This window comes from Zootoca vivipara, chromosome 2, assembly GCF_965207765.1.
Source record: "Zootoca vivipara chromosome 2, rZooViv2.hap1.1, whole genome shotgun sequence".
Lineage (NCBI taxonomy): Eukaryota > Metazoa > Chordata > Lepidosauria > Squamata > Lacertidae > Zootoca > Zootoca vivipara.
The window spans coordinates 38,358,532-38,372,209 of NC_142584.1; the positions used below are offsets into that span (position 1 = coordinate 38,358,532).

Here is a 13,678-nt window from a genome sequence, read left to right on the forward strand (position 1 = left end):
ACCTAGACCCAATTTAAAAGCTAGCTTTTAAGTTTTGCTTAACGTTAACAATGGTGACAGTACAGGAGTGGTGTATTGGTCCATTATTACTAATGTATTTACATCTGGGAGAAAAAGCCCTACCTGAAGCTTGGTCTTTTGGGTGTGTACTTTCTTCATGATAAGAAACTATGAAGATGAATAGGAGCACATGTTACTGCCAATCATGGTGGATGTTGACAGTAGTGAAGCATCATGCAGAAAGTTTTGATTTTGGCTGGAAATCTTACTAGAAACCATCACACCTGAATTTCAGCTGCTAGCTGTGCAAGACCTAAATCCTCTGTTCAGTTGCCATCTTGACATTAAACAAGTTATGTTCTTAGTGTAACTTAAGTCTTTCCTGGCACTCGTCATGTGTTGCAGGAATCCAACATAGGTTAGGCATGTAGGAAAAGAGAGCCCCACCCCCCCAGCCTGGCAGCCACAATTCCAAAACGCATGAAAAAGGATGCTCTTTGATCAGACCACCTCCACGTCCAGCTGTAGATGCACTCACTTCCAGATTTATCCTCTACTAACAGCTAGCCACAGCTGCAGAAGGGAACTTGTGTCAACTTTATAAGGGGAAGAGCCTGCTCCACAGCTGCCACAGTGACACCACCCACTCACCCAAACAACACACAAAGCATAGGCAGAAGCATCTTTTCTGCAAAAGCCAATGTGTCCACATTAAAAGATCTTTATTTTTGGACCATCTCTCGTTGAACCACAGGATGGCAGTCACCACAGAAATCTGATACACTGTCCTAGGGAAAACATGCCTCAGAGATTCTGAATAAATAAAGCTACAAAGCCCAAGTTATGTACAAATATCTTAGGCAAAGATATTATGTTTACAAACCTATGTACAGTAAAACAAATGTAAACAGTAAATGCAGCAAAGGACACACAAGGGCTGACAAAATCCAAGTTGTGAGTGGCAATTTGCCCCTAGCCTGCTCTGGCTTTTACTCCCTTCTCTTTCCCTCGCTCTTAGGCAATTCTCACTAAGAAGCCAGAGCCCCAAACCACTGGTTTATTGAAATAAGATAGGCAAAAGCCAGCAGCATAGGAGGAAGCTGACTATTTTTTTAAAAAAAAAAAATTAAACGGGGGTGTTGCTCTACTTTAAAAATTACCAGCTTTGGTGAACAGAGACATAATTGCACAACACACACATTTCTTGTGCTCCACAGAGGAGATACCACAGTTAGATCTTTAGCAGGGCTGCTCCATCAGGTATCAAGCCCATTGGATACATCATCATTTCACTGGGAGTATGGAAGGTCCATACAGGTTCATCCTGCATTCCAGGTGTATCAGCTGGCCAGAGAAGTTCTAGGCCTTCCCTGGCTTCCCTTGAATATGAGCTGTCTCATCCAGAAAGGGGGCAGGGTGGGGAAAAGAAATACAGCACTGGGATCCTGTGTGCCTATGTGCAAAGTTTGGGAAGCAGTGGGAGGAGGTGGAGGAGTTGCTAAGGGGCCATCCAGCATCAAAGTAGGCCCAGTTTAGCAGAGGTACAAAACTGGAGGGAGGGGCAGCAGGAGAAGGTGATTTAGGCAAGTGCAACTCCAGCATCCTGTGAGACAGACATCAGCGGTGACCACGTTAAAGAACGTCCACGATGGAAATAGAAGAAAATAGACTGTATTGACATAAGGAGTGCTCTGTGTGTGCTGGGATCTTCTCCAGGCAGCTTCTGAGTGCTACAACCCACCCAGCTCCAGCAGGGGGCACTAACGGAAAAGTTTTGCAAGCAGCTCTTGTTCCTTCACGAACTAATTGGAGTCCCATCATGGCCTTGCAACCCATTCATACACTCAGAGGGAGCATGCCTGGTGCTGATGATGGTCTGGACCCTCCTAGACCTGGTGGTGGGCCTTGGTCAAAGCCATTGACTGCCCTGTGGAACAGTAAGAGAAAACGGTTAACAAGAAGTACTGACAGGTAAAAACTGCACTTGTTGCGCCACGTCACAAACAGATGCAAAGCTGAACTGTTTGTCTTGCAAGGGCTAGCCAAGTGTGTAAACTGAATTGTGAAAATCCAAAGGACTGTTAATCCTGCAAACTAAAGGCCAATTGTTCAGTTCCCAAAATGCATGCAGCAAAGGCAAGTCCCTTGACAGACACTTCTGTCTCCTTTCAGAATAGTCTCCTTCCTTTTATTTTCAATTTTAGTATGTTTGTTTATATTTTACAATTGTATAATTTTGGGGACTAACTGGAAAAAGGCAAAGTACACATGTATTTTCTATATATTCAACAGGAACTTCTGCCTTTTGGGCTTTCATCATGGGTAACAGGGCTTTTTGCTATCCAGAAATACACCAAATGCTTTATAAACATATTTTAGTGTGGCAGCACCTATACTTTGGAACTCCCTGCATACTGACACCAGACAGGCACCTTTACTGTATCCTGTTCTACACCCACCTGCTTAAAACATTTTTGTTTAGACAAGCCTGTTCAGTCACACAGATGTTGACATGTTTTAATCTTTTAAACTGATAATTTTAATATTTCTTGTAAACTACTAAGATTTCACTACCATCAAGGTGTGCATAAATAACTTTGTATGGTATGTTGCCTTAGCATTACCACACAACCAAACACAGAAATTATCATCCAAGTTTTCCAGTCTATCGGAAAGCTATGAGAAGTATCAAAATGTACAATATGCATTTGACCAAACATCACACCTCCATGTAGAGGTGCTCCCGGCTGCCACACAAATACCAAACTAGCCTCTGTTTCTACCTCTTGCTCTTGGACCTAATCTCCATTTGATAAACTAGAGGAGGGGACTCATAATCTACCAGAAGCCCCCAGAGCTAGGCTGCATGTGAATGTGGGATACTCTCCTGCTGCTGGAACCCAGAAGAAAAGCAAAATGAATTACATAAAGAATGACTAGGTAGCTCACAGAGCTAGTTAAATCTTTGCTGTGGGCTGTGTTACAATAGCTAAGAAATAGGTCTTGAATTCAATTATTCAAAAGTTGCAGAGTGACGAAAGTGTTTCTACACAGATTGCAGCTGGAGTCTGCATCACAGCTATGGAATCTTGGTCAATTGTACAATTCACTGATTAGTAGGCATCTAGTAGACTGCTAGGGCTTCCCAGGGTGAGCTAAATGATGGTGGTGTGAGCCCTACAGATAAGAAAAACTGACTAATTCTAGATCACAGATATTCTGAAGATGGCTTAAGGCAATTATAGGCTAACCTGTTCCTTAAAAAACCATGCAAAGTGCTGGGGCTAGTCACACAAGGAATCCTATATAATAATGTCCATGTTGTCCCTGCGTCCAGTTGTCCCGTGTGTCCCTGGGGTACTGCGCATGTACCCCAGAGACACGGGGATTGGACGGAGGGACAACGGCCAACCGCCGCTCCGCCAACCGCCGCTCCGAAGCCCAGTCTCATGCTGGAGGTGCGCGGCGAGGCGGCGGGGGAAAGAAGCGCTCCCCCCGGCAGCCTTGCCGCGCACCTCCGGCATGGGACGGCGCTTCCTCGGCCGAAGCGGCAGCGGGCGCCGAGGGAAGCCGGCTTTGGCTTGGCGGCGGCGGGAAGAAGGGGAGGAATTCCTCCCCTTTTTCCCGCCGCCGCCAAGCCAGTCCCCGAGCCGAAGTGCGGCGCGGCGGGGGCTTTTCGCCGTTTGCCTTCCCGGAGCGAAGGGGGAGGCAAACAGCGAAAAGCACCCGCCGCGCCGCACTTCGGCTCGGGGACTGGCTTGGCGTGCGCGGCGAGGTGGCGGGGGGGGGAGGAGAAGCGCTCCTCCCCCCCGCCGCCTCGGCACGCAGCGCCGACATGGGACAGGGCTTCGGAGACCTTCTCCGAAGCCCCGTCTCACGCAGGAGGTGCGCGGCGGGGGGGGGGAGAAGCGCTCCTCCCCCCCGCCGCCTCACCACGCAGCGCCGACATGGGACGGGGCTTCGGAGACCTTCTCCGAAGCCCCGTCTCATGCGGGAGGTGTGCGGCGAGACGGGGGGGAAAGCGCTCCCCCCCGCCGCCTCACCACGCAGCGCCGACATGGGACGGGGCTTCGGAGACCTTCTCCGAAGCCCCGTCTCATGCGGGAGGTGTGCGGCGAGGCGGCGGGGGGGAGAAGCGCTCCTCCCCCCCGCCGCCTCGGCACGCAGCGCCGGCATGGGACGGAGTTTCGGAGAAGGTCTCTGAAGCCCCGTCTCATGCGGCAGGTGCGCGGCGGGGGGGGGGAGAAGTGCTTCTCTCCCCCCCCCCGCCTCGCACCTCCCGCATGAGACGGGGCTTCGGAGACCTCCGAAGCTCCGTCCCATGCCGGCGCTGCACGACAGCAGCGTTCTAGCGCCCGTTTTTAAACGGGCTGAATTCTACTAGTCCTATATAATAATGTCCAAGTTGTCCCTGCGTCCAAGCTGTCCCGTGTGTCCCTGGGTCACTGCGCATGTGCCCCAGGGATACAGGGATTGGACAGCAGAGACTGCGCGCGCACTCTCCCCCCCCCTCTGCCTCCTCCAACCGCCGCTCCCGCCGGACACCGCCTCACTGCAGGGCACGTCAGGGAAGCGAGGGTGGAGGCCGGCGAAGGCCTCCTCACAACCCTCCCTGGCCCGTGAGAGGAGCGGCGGTTGGAGGAGGCAGGGGGGGGGAGAGTGCACGCGTCCTTCCTGTCGGCAGCTGGGGGAGAGGAAGGAAGGAGAAAGCGCTCCTCCGTTCCTGTCCCCCTGCCGCCGACAGCAAGGACGGGTCCCAGGGTTCGGAGAAGCGCTGCGCAAGCGCTTCTCCGAACCCTGGGATGTCTGCTTCCTGTCGGCGGCTGCGGGAGAGGAACGGAGGAGGAGAAAGCAGCGCTTTCTCCTCCTCCGTTCCTGTCCCCCTGCCGCCGACAGCAAGGACAGGTCCCAGGGTTCAGAGAAGCGCTGTGCAAGCGCTTCTCCGAACCCTGGGATGTCTGCTTCCTGTCGGCGGCTGCGGGAGAGGAACGGAGGAGGAGAAAGCAGCGCTTTCTCCTCCTCCGTTCCTGTCCCCCTGCCGCCGACAGCAAGGACAGGTCCCAGGGTTCAGAGAAGCGCTGTGCAAGCGCTTCTCCGAACCCTGGGATGTCTGCTTCCTGTCGGCGGCTGCGGGAGAGGAACGGAGGAGGAGAAAGCAGCGCTTTCTCCTCCTCCGTTCCTGTCCCCCTGCCGCCGACAGCAAGGACAGGTCCCAGGGTTCAGAGAAGCGCTGTGCAAGCGCTTCTCCGAACCCTGGGATGTCTGCTTCCTGTCGGCGGCTGCGGGAGAGGAACGGAGGAGGAGAAAGCAGCGCTTTCTCCTCCTCCGTTCCTGTCCCCCTGCCGCCGACAGCAAGGACAGGTCCCAGGGTTCAGAGAAGCGCTGTGCAAGCGCTTCTCCGAACCCTGGGATGTCTGCTTCCTGTCGGCGGCTGCGGGAGAGGAACGGAGGAGGAGAAAGCAGCGCTTTCTCCTCCTTCGTTCCTGTCCCCCTGCCGCCGACAGCAAGGACAGGTCCCAGGGTTCAGAGAAGCGCTGTGCAAGCGCTTCTCCGAACCCCAGGATTCTAGCGCCCGTTATTAAACGGGCTGAAAACCACTAGTGTCAAGATAACAGCTGAGAACTGACGTACAAGACTGTTAAAATCCAGGCCATTCACTGAACTGCAGCTCTGATGCAATAAAGGCCTTTCGGGCAGATTGCCCTCATAGTAGCAAACTGTCCGTCAGCCGTTTCTAGCCCACTTATCTCCTTGGAACCGTCTGAGGCAGGAGGCCCGTTAAAGCCTCCCTCTGCCTTCCTGATTCAACAGCAGATTGAGCTGGAGAAACGCCACGTCAATATGAGCAGGCAAAGCTTCTTGCCTGTGGCATACTTGTCATTCAAACAGCAGAAGTGACTACATTCAGCAGGCTTCCCCTCCCCTTCTTAAACAGAAATCTATTGACAAAGAATGAATAGGGAGGTTTCTCCCTTCAAAGCCTTTCCCCTCCATTTTTCAATGAAAAAGAAAGGACTCTGTGGAAGAAAATTTGAAACTTATGAACTATTTTCACTTTTGGAATTATGAACAGAAGGGTCAGTACTGGGCAAGCATTTGCTTTGCCTGCTGAAGGTCCCAGGCTTAATCTCCAGTCAGAGCCAATATATCAGTGCAGTGCAGACAATATTGAGCTACAGGGACCAATGATTAGGCAGCTTTCTGTATTTGAGCAAAGGGACTTCCCCCTCCTCATCTGCAGCAGACTTCCACAGTCGGAATTTTCTCTGAAGGGTCTCTAAACCTTCTGGAACAGATTTTGGAGGTCTATTGGTGGCAGGGGCAGAATGGAAGAACAGGCAGGTGAAATCTTGTTAGGCAAGCGGAATTCTGTTCTACTCATGCACAGACAGCATTGGAGCCAACCTAATGTGAATGACACCTTTTAATACAGGGCTTTAAAATATTGTTTCATCTTTATCTTACTTCCTTAATTTCTGATGTAAAATGTTAGGTACTTCTTGAAGACATGCACAATTCTTAAAGCCTACTCCAAATTCCTCTACTTGAAATTTGAGCATGAAATAAAATGATGCAAATTAAGTACACACTGAATTAAGAAACAAGCTAACATGCAAATATTGTTTCAAGCAGCAAACCTTCAGTTCACAGATTATGGAGAAGGAAACAGAAAATTGGAATCTACTGATCTTTCAGAAACAATCATGATTAGAAACAAACTTTATTGTGGGTATTTTCAAGGGTGTGCTTTATTGTTCAATTAGGGTTTTGTGTGCTTATTTATGGTATTTTACCCTTACCTTCCACACTGGCTGTGTGCTAATGACTAAAGAGCTCAATCCTGTTATACAGGCGGCAAGCATTTTAGGCACGTCCAACTGACGCGTGATTGCAGACGTGCAGGTCCTTTTGGACCTGGAAGAAGGCTTATACGCACTCCACTGACGCGTTTGGGGGCTGGGAACGGAACCCCCACATGAAAAGGTCACCACCTGAATATAAAGCATATATATATATACCGTGTGTGTGTATATATATATATATATATATATATCTTGCTTGTGATATGTGGTATCAATCCACTATCCCCTCATGTCTCCAGATTTTTTTTAAATTAATTTGGTTTCTTTCCCATTTCTGGATAAATGCTATGGAGGGGGGACTGTTTCAAGGCCTAATTGTTAAAAACTTGCATTTTGCTTATCACAATACTGATTGTTCCTGCTTTATTTGATCATTTTTTTCTCATATTTTTACCAAAAACAGTTATCTTTATGTAATGTAAGGTTCAGCAGGTAGTAACTCTATCTCTGGGCCTATTTGTAATTGATGCTCAAATACAACCAAGGCATTTGTTTTTAAATTTTCATTAAATTTTACTGTTTGCTAAAGTACTAACATTTACATAAAACATTTTATATTCAAGTTCGAAATTGATAAATAAGTACTTATATATATATTATTTTGTCTCAAAATTTCTGGAGGTTTGTTTTTCCATGGTTTGCAAATTTCCGGAAGTTTTATTTCTGTACACAACACACACCTCAAATCTGGCACATATTTGTCCCATTCAAATGACATGCATGAAAAGGACGAGTTCAACAGAAGTATAGCATCCTGTTACGTAAAATCTATAAATCTAGTTACATGGCAATAAAAACCAAAAACCAATTCAGTCACAAGATTAGTCTGTCAGCCCCACGCTTTCCTGATAGGTGACACACACTCATCTCCAAGCATCAGGCATCACACCAAAACAGTTGCAATTACCCATGAAATGTGCAGGGAATCTGACCTATCCAGAAAGGAGAGATGGAAACAATTCATATTGAAAACATCTGTTACGTCAAAAGACTTCCAGGCATCACTAATGAAGTTGAGGTTCTTGAAGTCAATGTAGGAACTAGTATTAAAGCTTTCCAAATTCCACCAAGCATAGCACTAAAACAGCAAGATTAGAGTTGCCTAAAATCAATCCAGTTTACCTTGCTTTGGGAACACTTTGCTGTCAAGGGTTGTGCCTGCACAACTGGCATTCATGTACATTGTATATATTTCTAGTAATATTGTCAGTGGTCCTTAATGGCCTACCAGAGACCATTTATAGTACTAGCTTGTACAACATCAATACAGATGTGTTTAGAATTTGATAACGCTATACATTAATGCTAACAAAGACACCAGCATAGAATTCTGGCTTGGGCTGGGATCTAAAGCGTGCTCTGCTGATGGTGCTCTCATTCTGCAATAGAAACGTGTTCTACTACAATGCAAGCAAGGAACACACCCAACTGTACTCTTGGCAATGAGATCTAAAGCAGGATGAGATCTAAACCCTCCAGGGATTGTACACACACACACACACACACCTGCCTTCATATCACATGCATTCACTCCCCCAACGAACTTGGCTTGAAAACAGTATTTTTGGGGTTTTGAAGCCCAACTCCTGGAGGAAGGATGATCTTCTTGAGACTGCAAATGGGGTGTGATGGGCCATCATAATTAGGCTTGAGAAAAACCTTCTACTGAGGGCACAGAAGGCTATTTATCAAGTTTAATTGCAGAGCACGGGGTGTTTGGGTGCAAAGGGAGTGCTGACACTTTCCTTCCTAGCTGTGACAAACAAATGCTCTGGGAACAGCCTTTTTTCATATTTAATTGTAGCAGGGAAGGGGACACTGTAGGCCAGAGGGGGATGTCTTAGGGATGACATATACCCCACAGGCCTGTGGTTCCTCATCCCTAGTCTAACGAGTTCAAAAGACGAGTTCGCATGAAGTCATCTCAGCCACTTATCAGCTACCACCAATTCTCAACATTACAAGGACATCAATGATTGGTTTATTCTCTGGTTCAGTCAAAATTTCCAACAAGCTCACTTGTGAAGTTTCAACAGCTGACTTAGTTAACTTTCCATATATGATCGATGATCTCCGGCAGGCTAGGGACAAAGGTGAGAGCAGTTTCCTAGTCCTGCTGGATCTCTTAGCGGCCTTTGACACCATCGACCATAACATCCTTCTGGACCGTCTAGAGGGGTTGGGAGCTGGGGGCACTGTCATACTGTGGTTCCGCTCCTTCCTCCTGGGCCGTGTTCAGAAAGTGGTGTTGGGGGATGAGTGTTCAGACCCCTGGGCTCTCACTTGTGGGGTGCCTCAGATTCCATTCTCTTCCCCCATGCTTTTTAATATCTATATGAAGCCGCTGGGAGAGATCATCAGGGGGTTTGGGCTGGGTGTTCATCAATATGCAGATGACACCCAGCTCTACCTCTCTTTTAAATCAGAACCAGTGAAGGTGGTGAAGGTCCTGTGTGAGTGCCTGGAGGCGGTTGGAGGATGGATGGCGGCTAACAGATTGAGGTTGAATCTTGACAAGACAGAAGTACTGTTTTGGGGGGTCAGGAGGTGGGCAGGTGTGAAGGACTCCCTGGTCCTGAATGGGGTAATTGTGCCCCTGAAGGACCAGGTGTGCAGCCTGGGAGTCATTTTGGACTCACAGCTGTCCATGGAGGCACAGGTTAATTCTGTGTCCAGGGCGGCTGTCTACCAGCTCCATCTGATACGCAGGCTGAGACCCTACCTGCCAATGGACTGTCTCGCCAGAGTGGTGCATGCTCTGGTTATCTCCCGCTTGGACTACCGCAATGCACTCTACGTGGGGCTACCTTTGAAGGTGACCCGGAAACTGCAATTAATCCAGAATGCGGCAGCTAGACTAGTGACTGGGAGTGGCCGCCGGGACCACATAACACCGGTCCTGAGAGATCTACACTGGCTCCCAGTACGTTTCCGAGCACAATTCAAAGTGTTGGTACTGACCTTTAAAGCCCTAAATGGCCTCGGTCCTGTATACCTGAAGGAGCGTCTCCACCGCCATCATTCAGCCCGGACACTGAGATCCAGCACCAAGGGCCTTCTGGCGGTTCCCTCATTGCGAGAAGTGAGGTTACAGGGAACCAGACAGAGGAACTTCTTGGTAGTGGCACCCGCCCTGCGGAACTCCCTCCCAATAGATGTCAAGGCAATAAGCAACTATTCTACTTTTAGAAGACAACTGAAGGCGGTCCTGTTTAGGGAAGTTTTTAATGTTCGATGCTGTACTGTTTTTAATATTCGGTTGGAAGCCGCCCAGAGTGGCTGGGGAAACCCAGCCAGATGGGCGGGGTATAAATAAATAAATTATTATTATTATTATTATTACTACTACTACTACTATTATAATATAAGCAGCCTTTAACAAGTTGTTCCTGCATGTAACTAGGTAGGACAGTACCCACCACACCCCAATTTAACAGCCACTCAATTCCAATGCACCATAGGCAGTCAACAGTGTAAACAATTGCTACTAGCAGAACAGCAGCAAAGCCAGCAATAGAGCAATGTGTGAGTTACCTCAATCAGTCCCACCACCCAACCACAGGCCATTCATAAGGCAGCGGCAGCAGCAGATTGGGTTGGGTCCATAAACATGCGTGGCTGTTTCAGGATCCAGCGACAATTGGGGGCAGGGAGAAGACTACAGGGGCTAGAGAAGGAGAGAGAGAGAAAGAAAGAAACAAACAGGGGAGAAGGAGAAAAAAGGGCACGCCTAAGCTCACTTTCTATGCCATGATAAGCTATACTCAGCCCTAGCCAGCATGGCAATAAGATGGTACCCAATTCACAATTACGCAGAAGGGCTTAACAATATGCAAAAAATAAAAAATAAATTGCAGGTGGACTGAAAGGGGGGGGAGACAAGGAGAAGCAGCAAAGGAAGAGGGACAGGATGCGACGCCATAGTGTGTCAACATCAGGGCCAAAAGCAGAAGGAACTGAGAAAAGAAGTGTGGCCTTTGACTCTTATCTGCATGCTCCTGAGCAACTTGAATACCTCCCTGCTTGCTGCTCAAGAAAACCCTGTGTATCTGCTTCATGGGATATAGCTTGTGGTTGTTATTTGTTCCCTAGCCCTACCTTGAAGACAGGATCACCAGATCTCTGTTAAGCATATTCTTCAAGAGACAAGCTGCAAGAATCCCCTAACCACTGCCCAGAAGTAGGACTGCAGCTGCCTTATAGTACTGTTTACCAATTCTGTTGTTTCAAGCCTGTACTAGTTACTATAAACAACAGGGAGTTCTGCACTAAATGGGATATGACATAGTGCAAGGTGAGGTCAGGGACTGGCAAAAAAATAAGAGGACCAAACAGAAAGAAATTATTTCTGCAAAAGTCCAGAATGAGACTTGGGAAAACCTGAAGAGAATTTTGGCGAGAGACTTGTAAGAGGAAAGCCAGGGTGTTCTAAATGAAGGGATGAGCAGAAAGCAGAAATAGGAGAGGGCAATAAAAACTAAGCCAGTATAATATGAGCTTAAGCAGATAAAAAGCACAAAGGACCTGAAAAGAGACACGAGATGATGACGGATGCAGCAATAGAGGGATAATACAAAATATACACAAGCCATGAATTCTTCCAGTGGGTCAACTGCGTGTTGCATGACACAAGCACGCAGGTACCATGGGAATCAGACTAAGAGTGACCCTTTCCTACCTTACAATCTGCTTACTGTTCACAGTATGGCTCAAGATAGCAAGCGTGGGTTTTAAGAGGCTTGCCTGTAGATTCATGACTATGAGAAGCAAATCACACATTGATGGCACACCCAATTCACATTGAGACTAAGTGTATCCACAAGCAATTTCCTATCCCACCTTTGTGCAAATGGCAAAGATGCAGCTTGGTCTGTAAGCTATACAGAAAATATCATTAAGCCAGGCACAAAGGCAGCCAGCAGAGCTTCTACTTTCACTTTCCCCTCCCAAACTTTTGAAGAACTCAGCTGCTTATGTGGATTTAGTTTTGCACATGGAAGATGTACCACACTTTGTCCTACCCTGTTTCTCATATTTTAAGACATACCCATAAAATAAGCCATAGCAAGATTTTTAAGCATTCAAGGAATATAAGCCATACCCCGAAAATAAGACATAGTGATAGGCGCAGCAGTAATGCCGGCCGCGGCAGGAGGAGGAGGAAAAAAATAAGACATCCCTTGAAAATAAGCCATAGTGTGTTTTTTTGAGGAAAAAATAAATATAAGACATGTCTTATAATATGAGAAACACGGTAAGCACACTTAGTCACATCTAGATTAGTCTGCTGTCTTGAGGTCTGTCAGGGGCTGCCTTTGAAAAATGTATTAGAAATGCAGCTGTTAAGATTGCAAATGGTGCATGCAGGCTGCAACAACTTCATTGCCTAACTCCCTGTTTATTTCACCTAAACAATCTCTGTGCAGGATAATTTAAGGATGACCCTGATCCTCCACAATCCAAAGTATGGGGGAAGGTGGCATAGGGCAGGGCTTGCTTTGCAGTGGCTCCAAATCTCTGCAAAAAGTGTAGGAACATGGCTGACCATACACTATTTAAAACCTCACAAATGCTCAAGGCAGCATAGCTCCTTAAACTTTTCAAACAAACAACTCTTAACTAGAGCTGGACCAATATTTTTGGCACAGCTCTTTTTGCCCATTTGCAGGGGAGGGGCATAAAAGACTAGAATAAATTGTGCCCCAAATTGGGAAAGAGCAGAAGAAATTTCTGAGAAAGTTCTCTCAGTGGAAAGAGTGGAAGGGGCTTACCTTATGTTTTATAATGAAATTACAAAGAGTGTGTATCATTTCAAACATTCCCAAGTTTGTCTTCCTGTACTTGATATAACACAGGAAGAGAAACTCTGTAGTCCTTCACATTCTCTATGGCAGTGGTTGAGAAAAAACCAGCCCACAGGCTGATTTGTTCTGCCAGGAGTCCTTAATATGGCCTGTGAGGCCATTTCTCCTAAGCCATGCCCACCTACCATCATATATGATGCCATATATGAGGTAAAGATGCAAGAGAAAGGAAAAACCAGGAGCCTTAGAATATGGCAAGTGGGGCTTGTATACAGCACCTGTTAAATTTGGCTGATCAGCACCAACTTCAAGCCTCGCTGCAATCTTGCTTGGCAACACAGTTTGACTTTGAGCTGTGTTGAGCAGGGTCACCTGACATTGTGATATCAAGTGACTGACAAGTGGACAGGACTTTGACACTGCAGCTGGCAAAGTGTCCCACTGTGGATGGGGGTGCTAAGGATCTGGTTTACCAGCCAAATTCTGTTTCCCACCACTGCCCTATAGTTTAATAACCCTTCCCCGTCATGATCTTACCTAAATCAGCACATACACAACGGCATGACAGTTAACACTCAGGAAAAAAAGGTCTTGTTGACCCTAAACCCTCTGCCTCCTCATTCTAAGAAGTAAAGTGAGTCCAAGCCCACCACTAACCACAAAATTTTATTCTGTCCATCTTGAAATCTAATGGAAAACATATTCATTTTTCCAAGGGGACAAATGGTCCAACAAATATGAGGGTGGGAGTTCAGCTCACCACCATTACTAACCAACATTCTGTTAGACATACAGAATACTCCCGAGTTTCATCGATGGCACGTGAAGCCTAGGTTGTTTCTTACTTAACAAGCCTCACTTAACTCTTGGGAAGAAACCAAAGCATGAAGTGTCACAGTAAGCCAAACAAATCTGACCTTATGATGCCTTGCTTATTTTGAGTGATGTTCCACTATTTGCTATTAACACCTTTCCCCAACTGTACAGAACACTCTAAAGGGCCCACTACAA

General features: G+C 47.2%; 1 protein-coding gene across 10 annotated transcripts in view; it reads right to left on the minus strand.

Moving 5' to 3' along the window:
- Positions 1-705: 705 nt before the first annotated feature.
- Positions 706-13,678, minus strand: part of NDEL1 (nudE neurodevelopment protein 1 like 1) — a 51,068-nt gene continuing 38,095 nt past the window's right edge. For 3 of the 10 annotated variants that reach the window (XM_088661679.1, XM_088661675.1, XM_088661677.1), the window contains 3 exons: positions 10,398-10,530; positions 7,771-7,795; positions 706-1,927 (listed from right to left, as the gene is read on the minus strand). In XM_088661679.1, coding sequence (XP_088517805.1) covers positions 10,431-10,530 — 100 coding nt within the window. In that variant the 3' untranslated portion in view covers positions 706-1,927; positions 7,771-7,795; positions 10,398-10,430. The remainder of the gene's footprint in view (positions 1,928-7,770; positions 7,796-10,397; positions 10,531-13,678) is intronic. The other 7 variants (XM_088661681.1, XM_035104713.3, XM_088661682.1 and 4 more) reach the window with 3 other exon arrangements.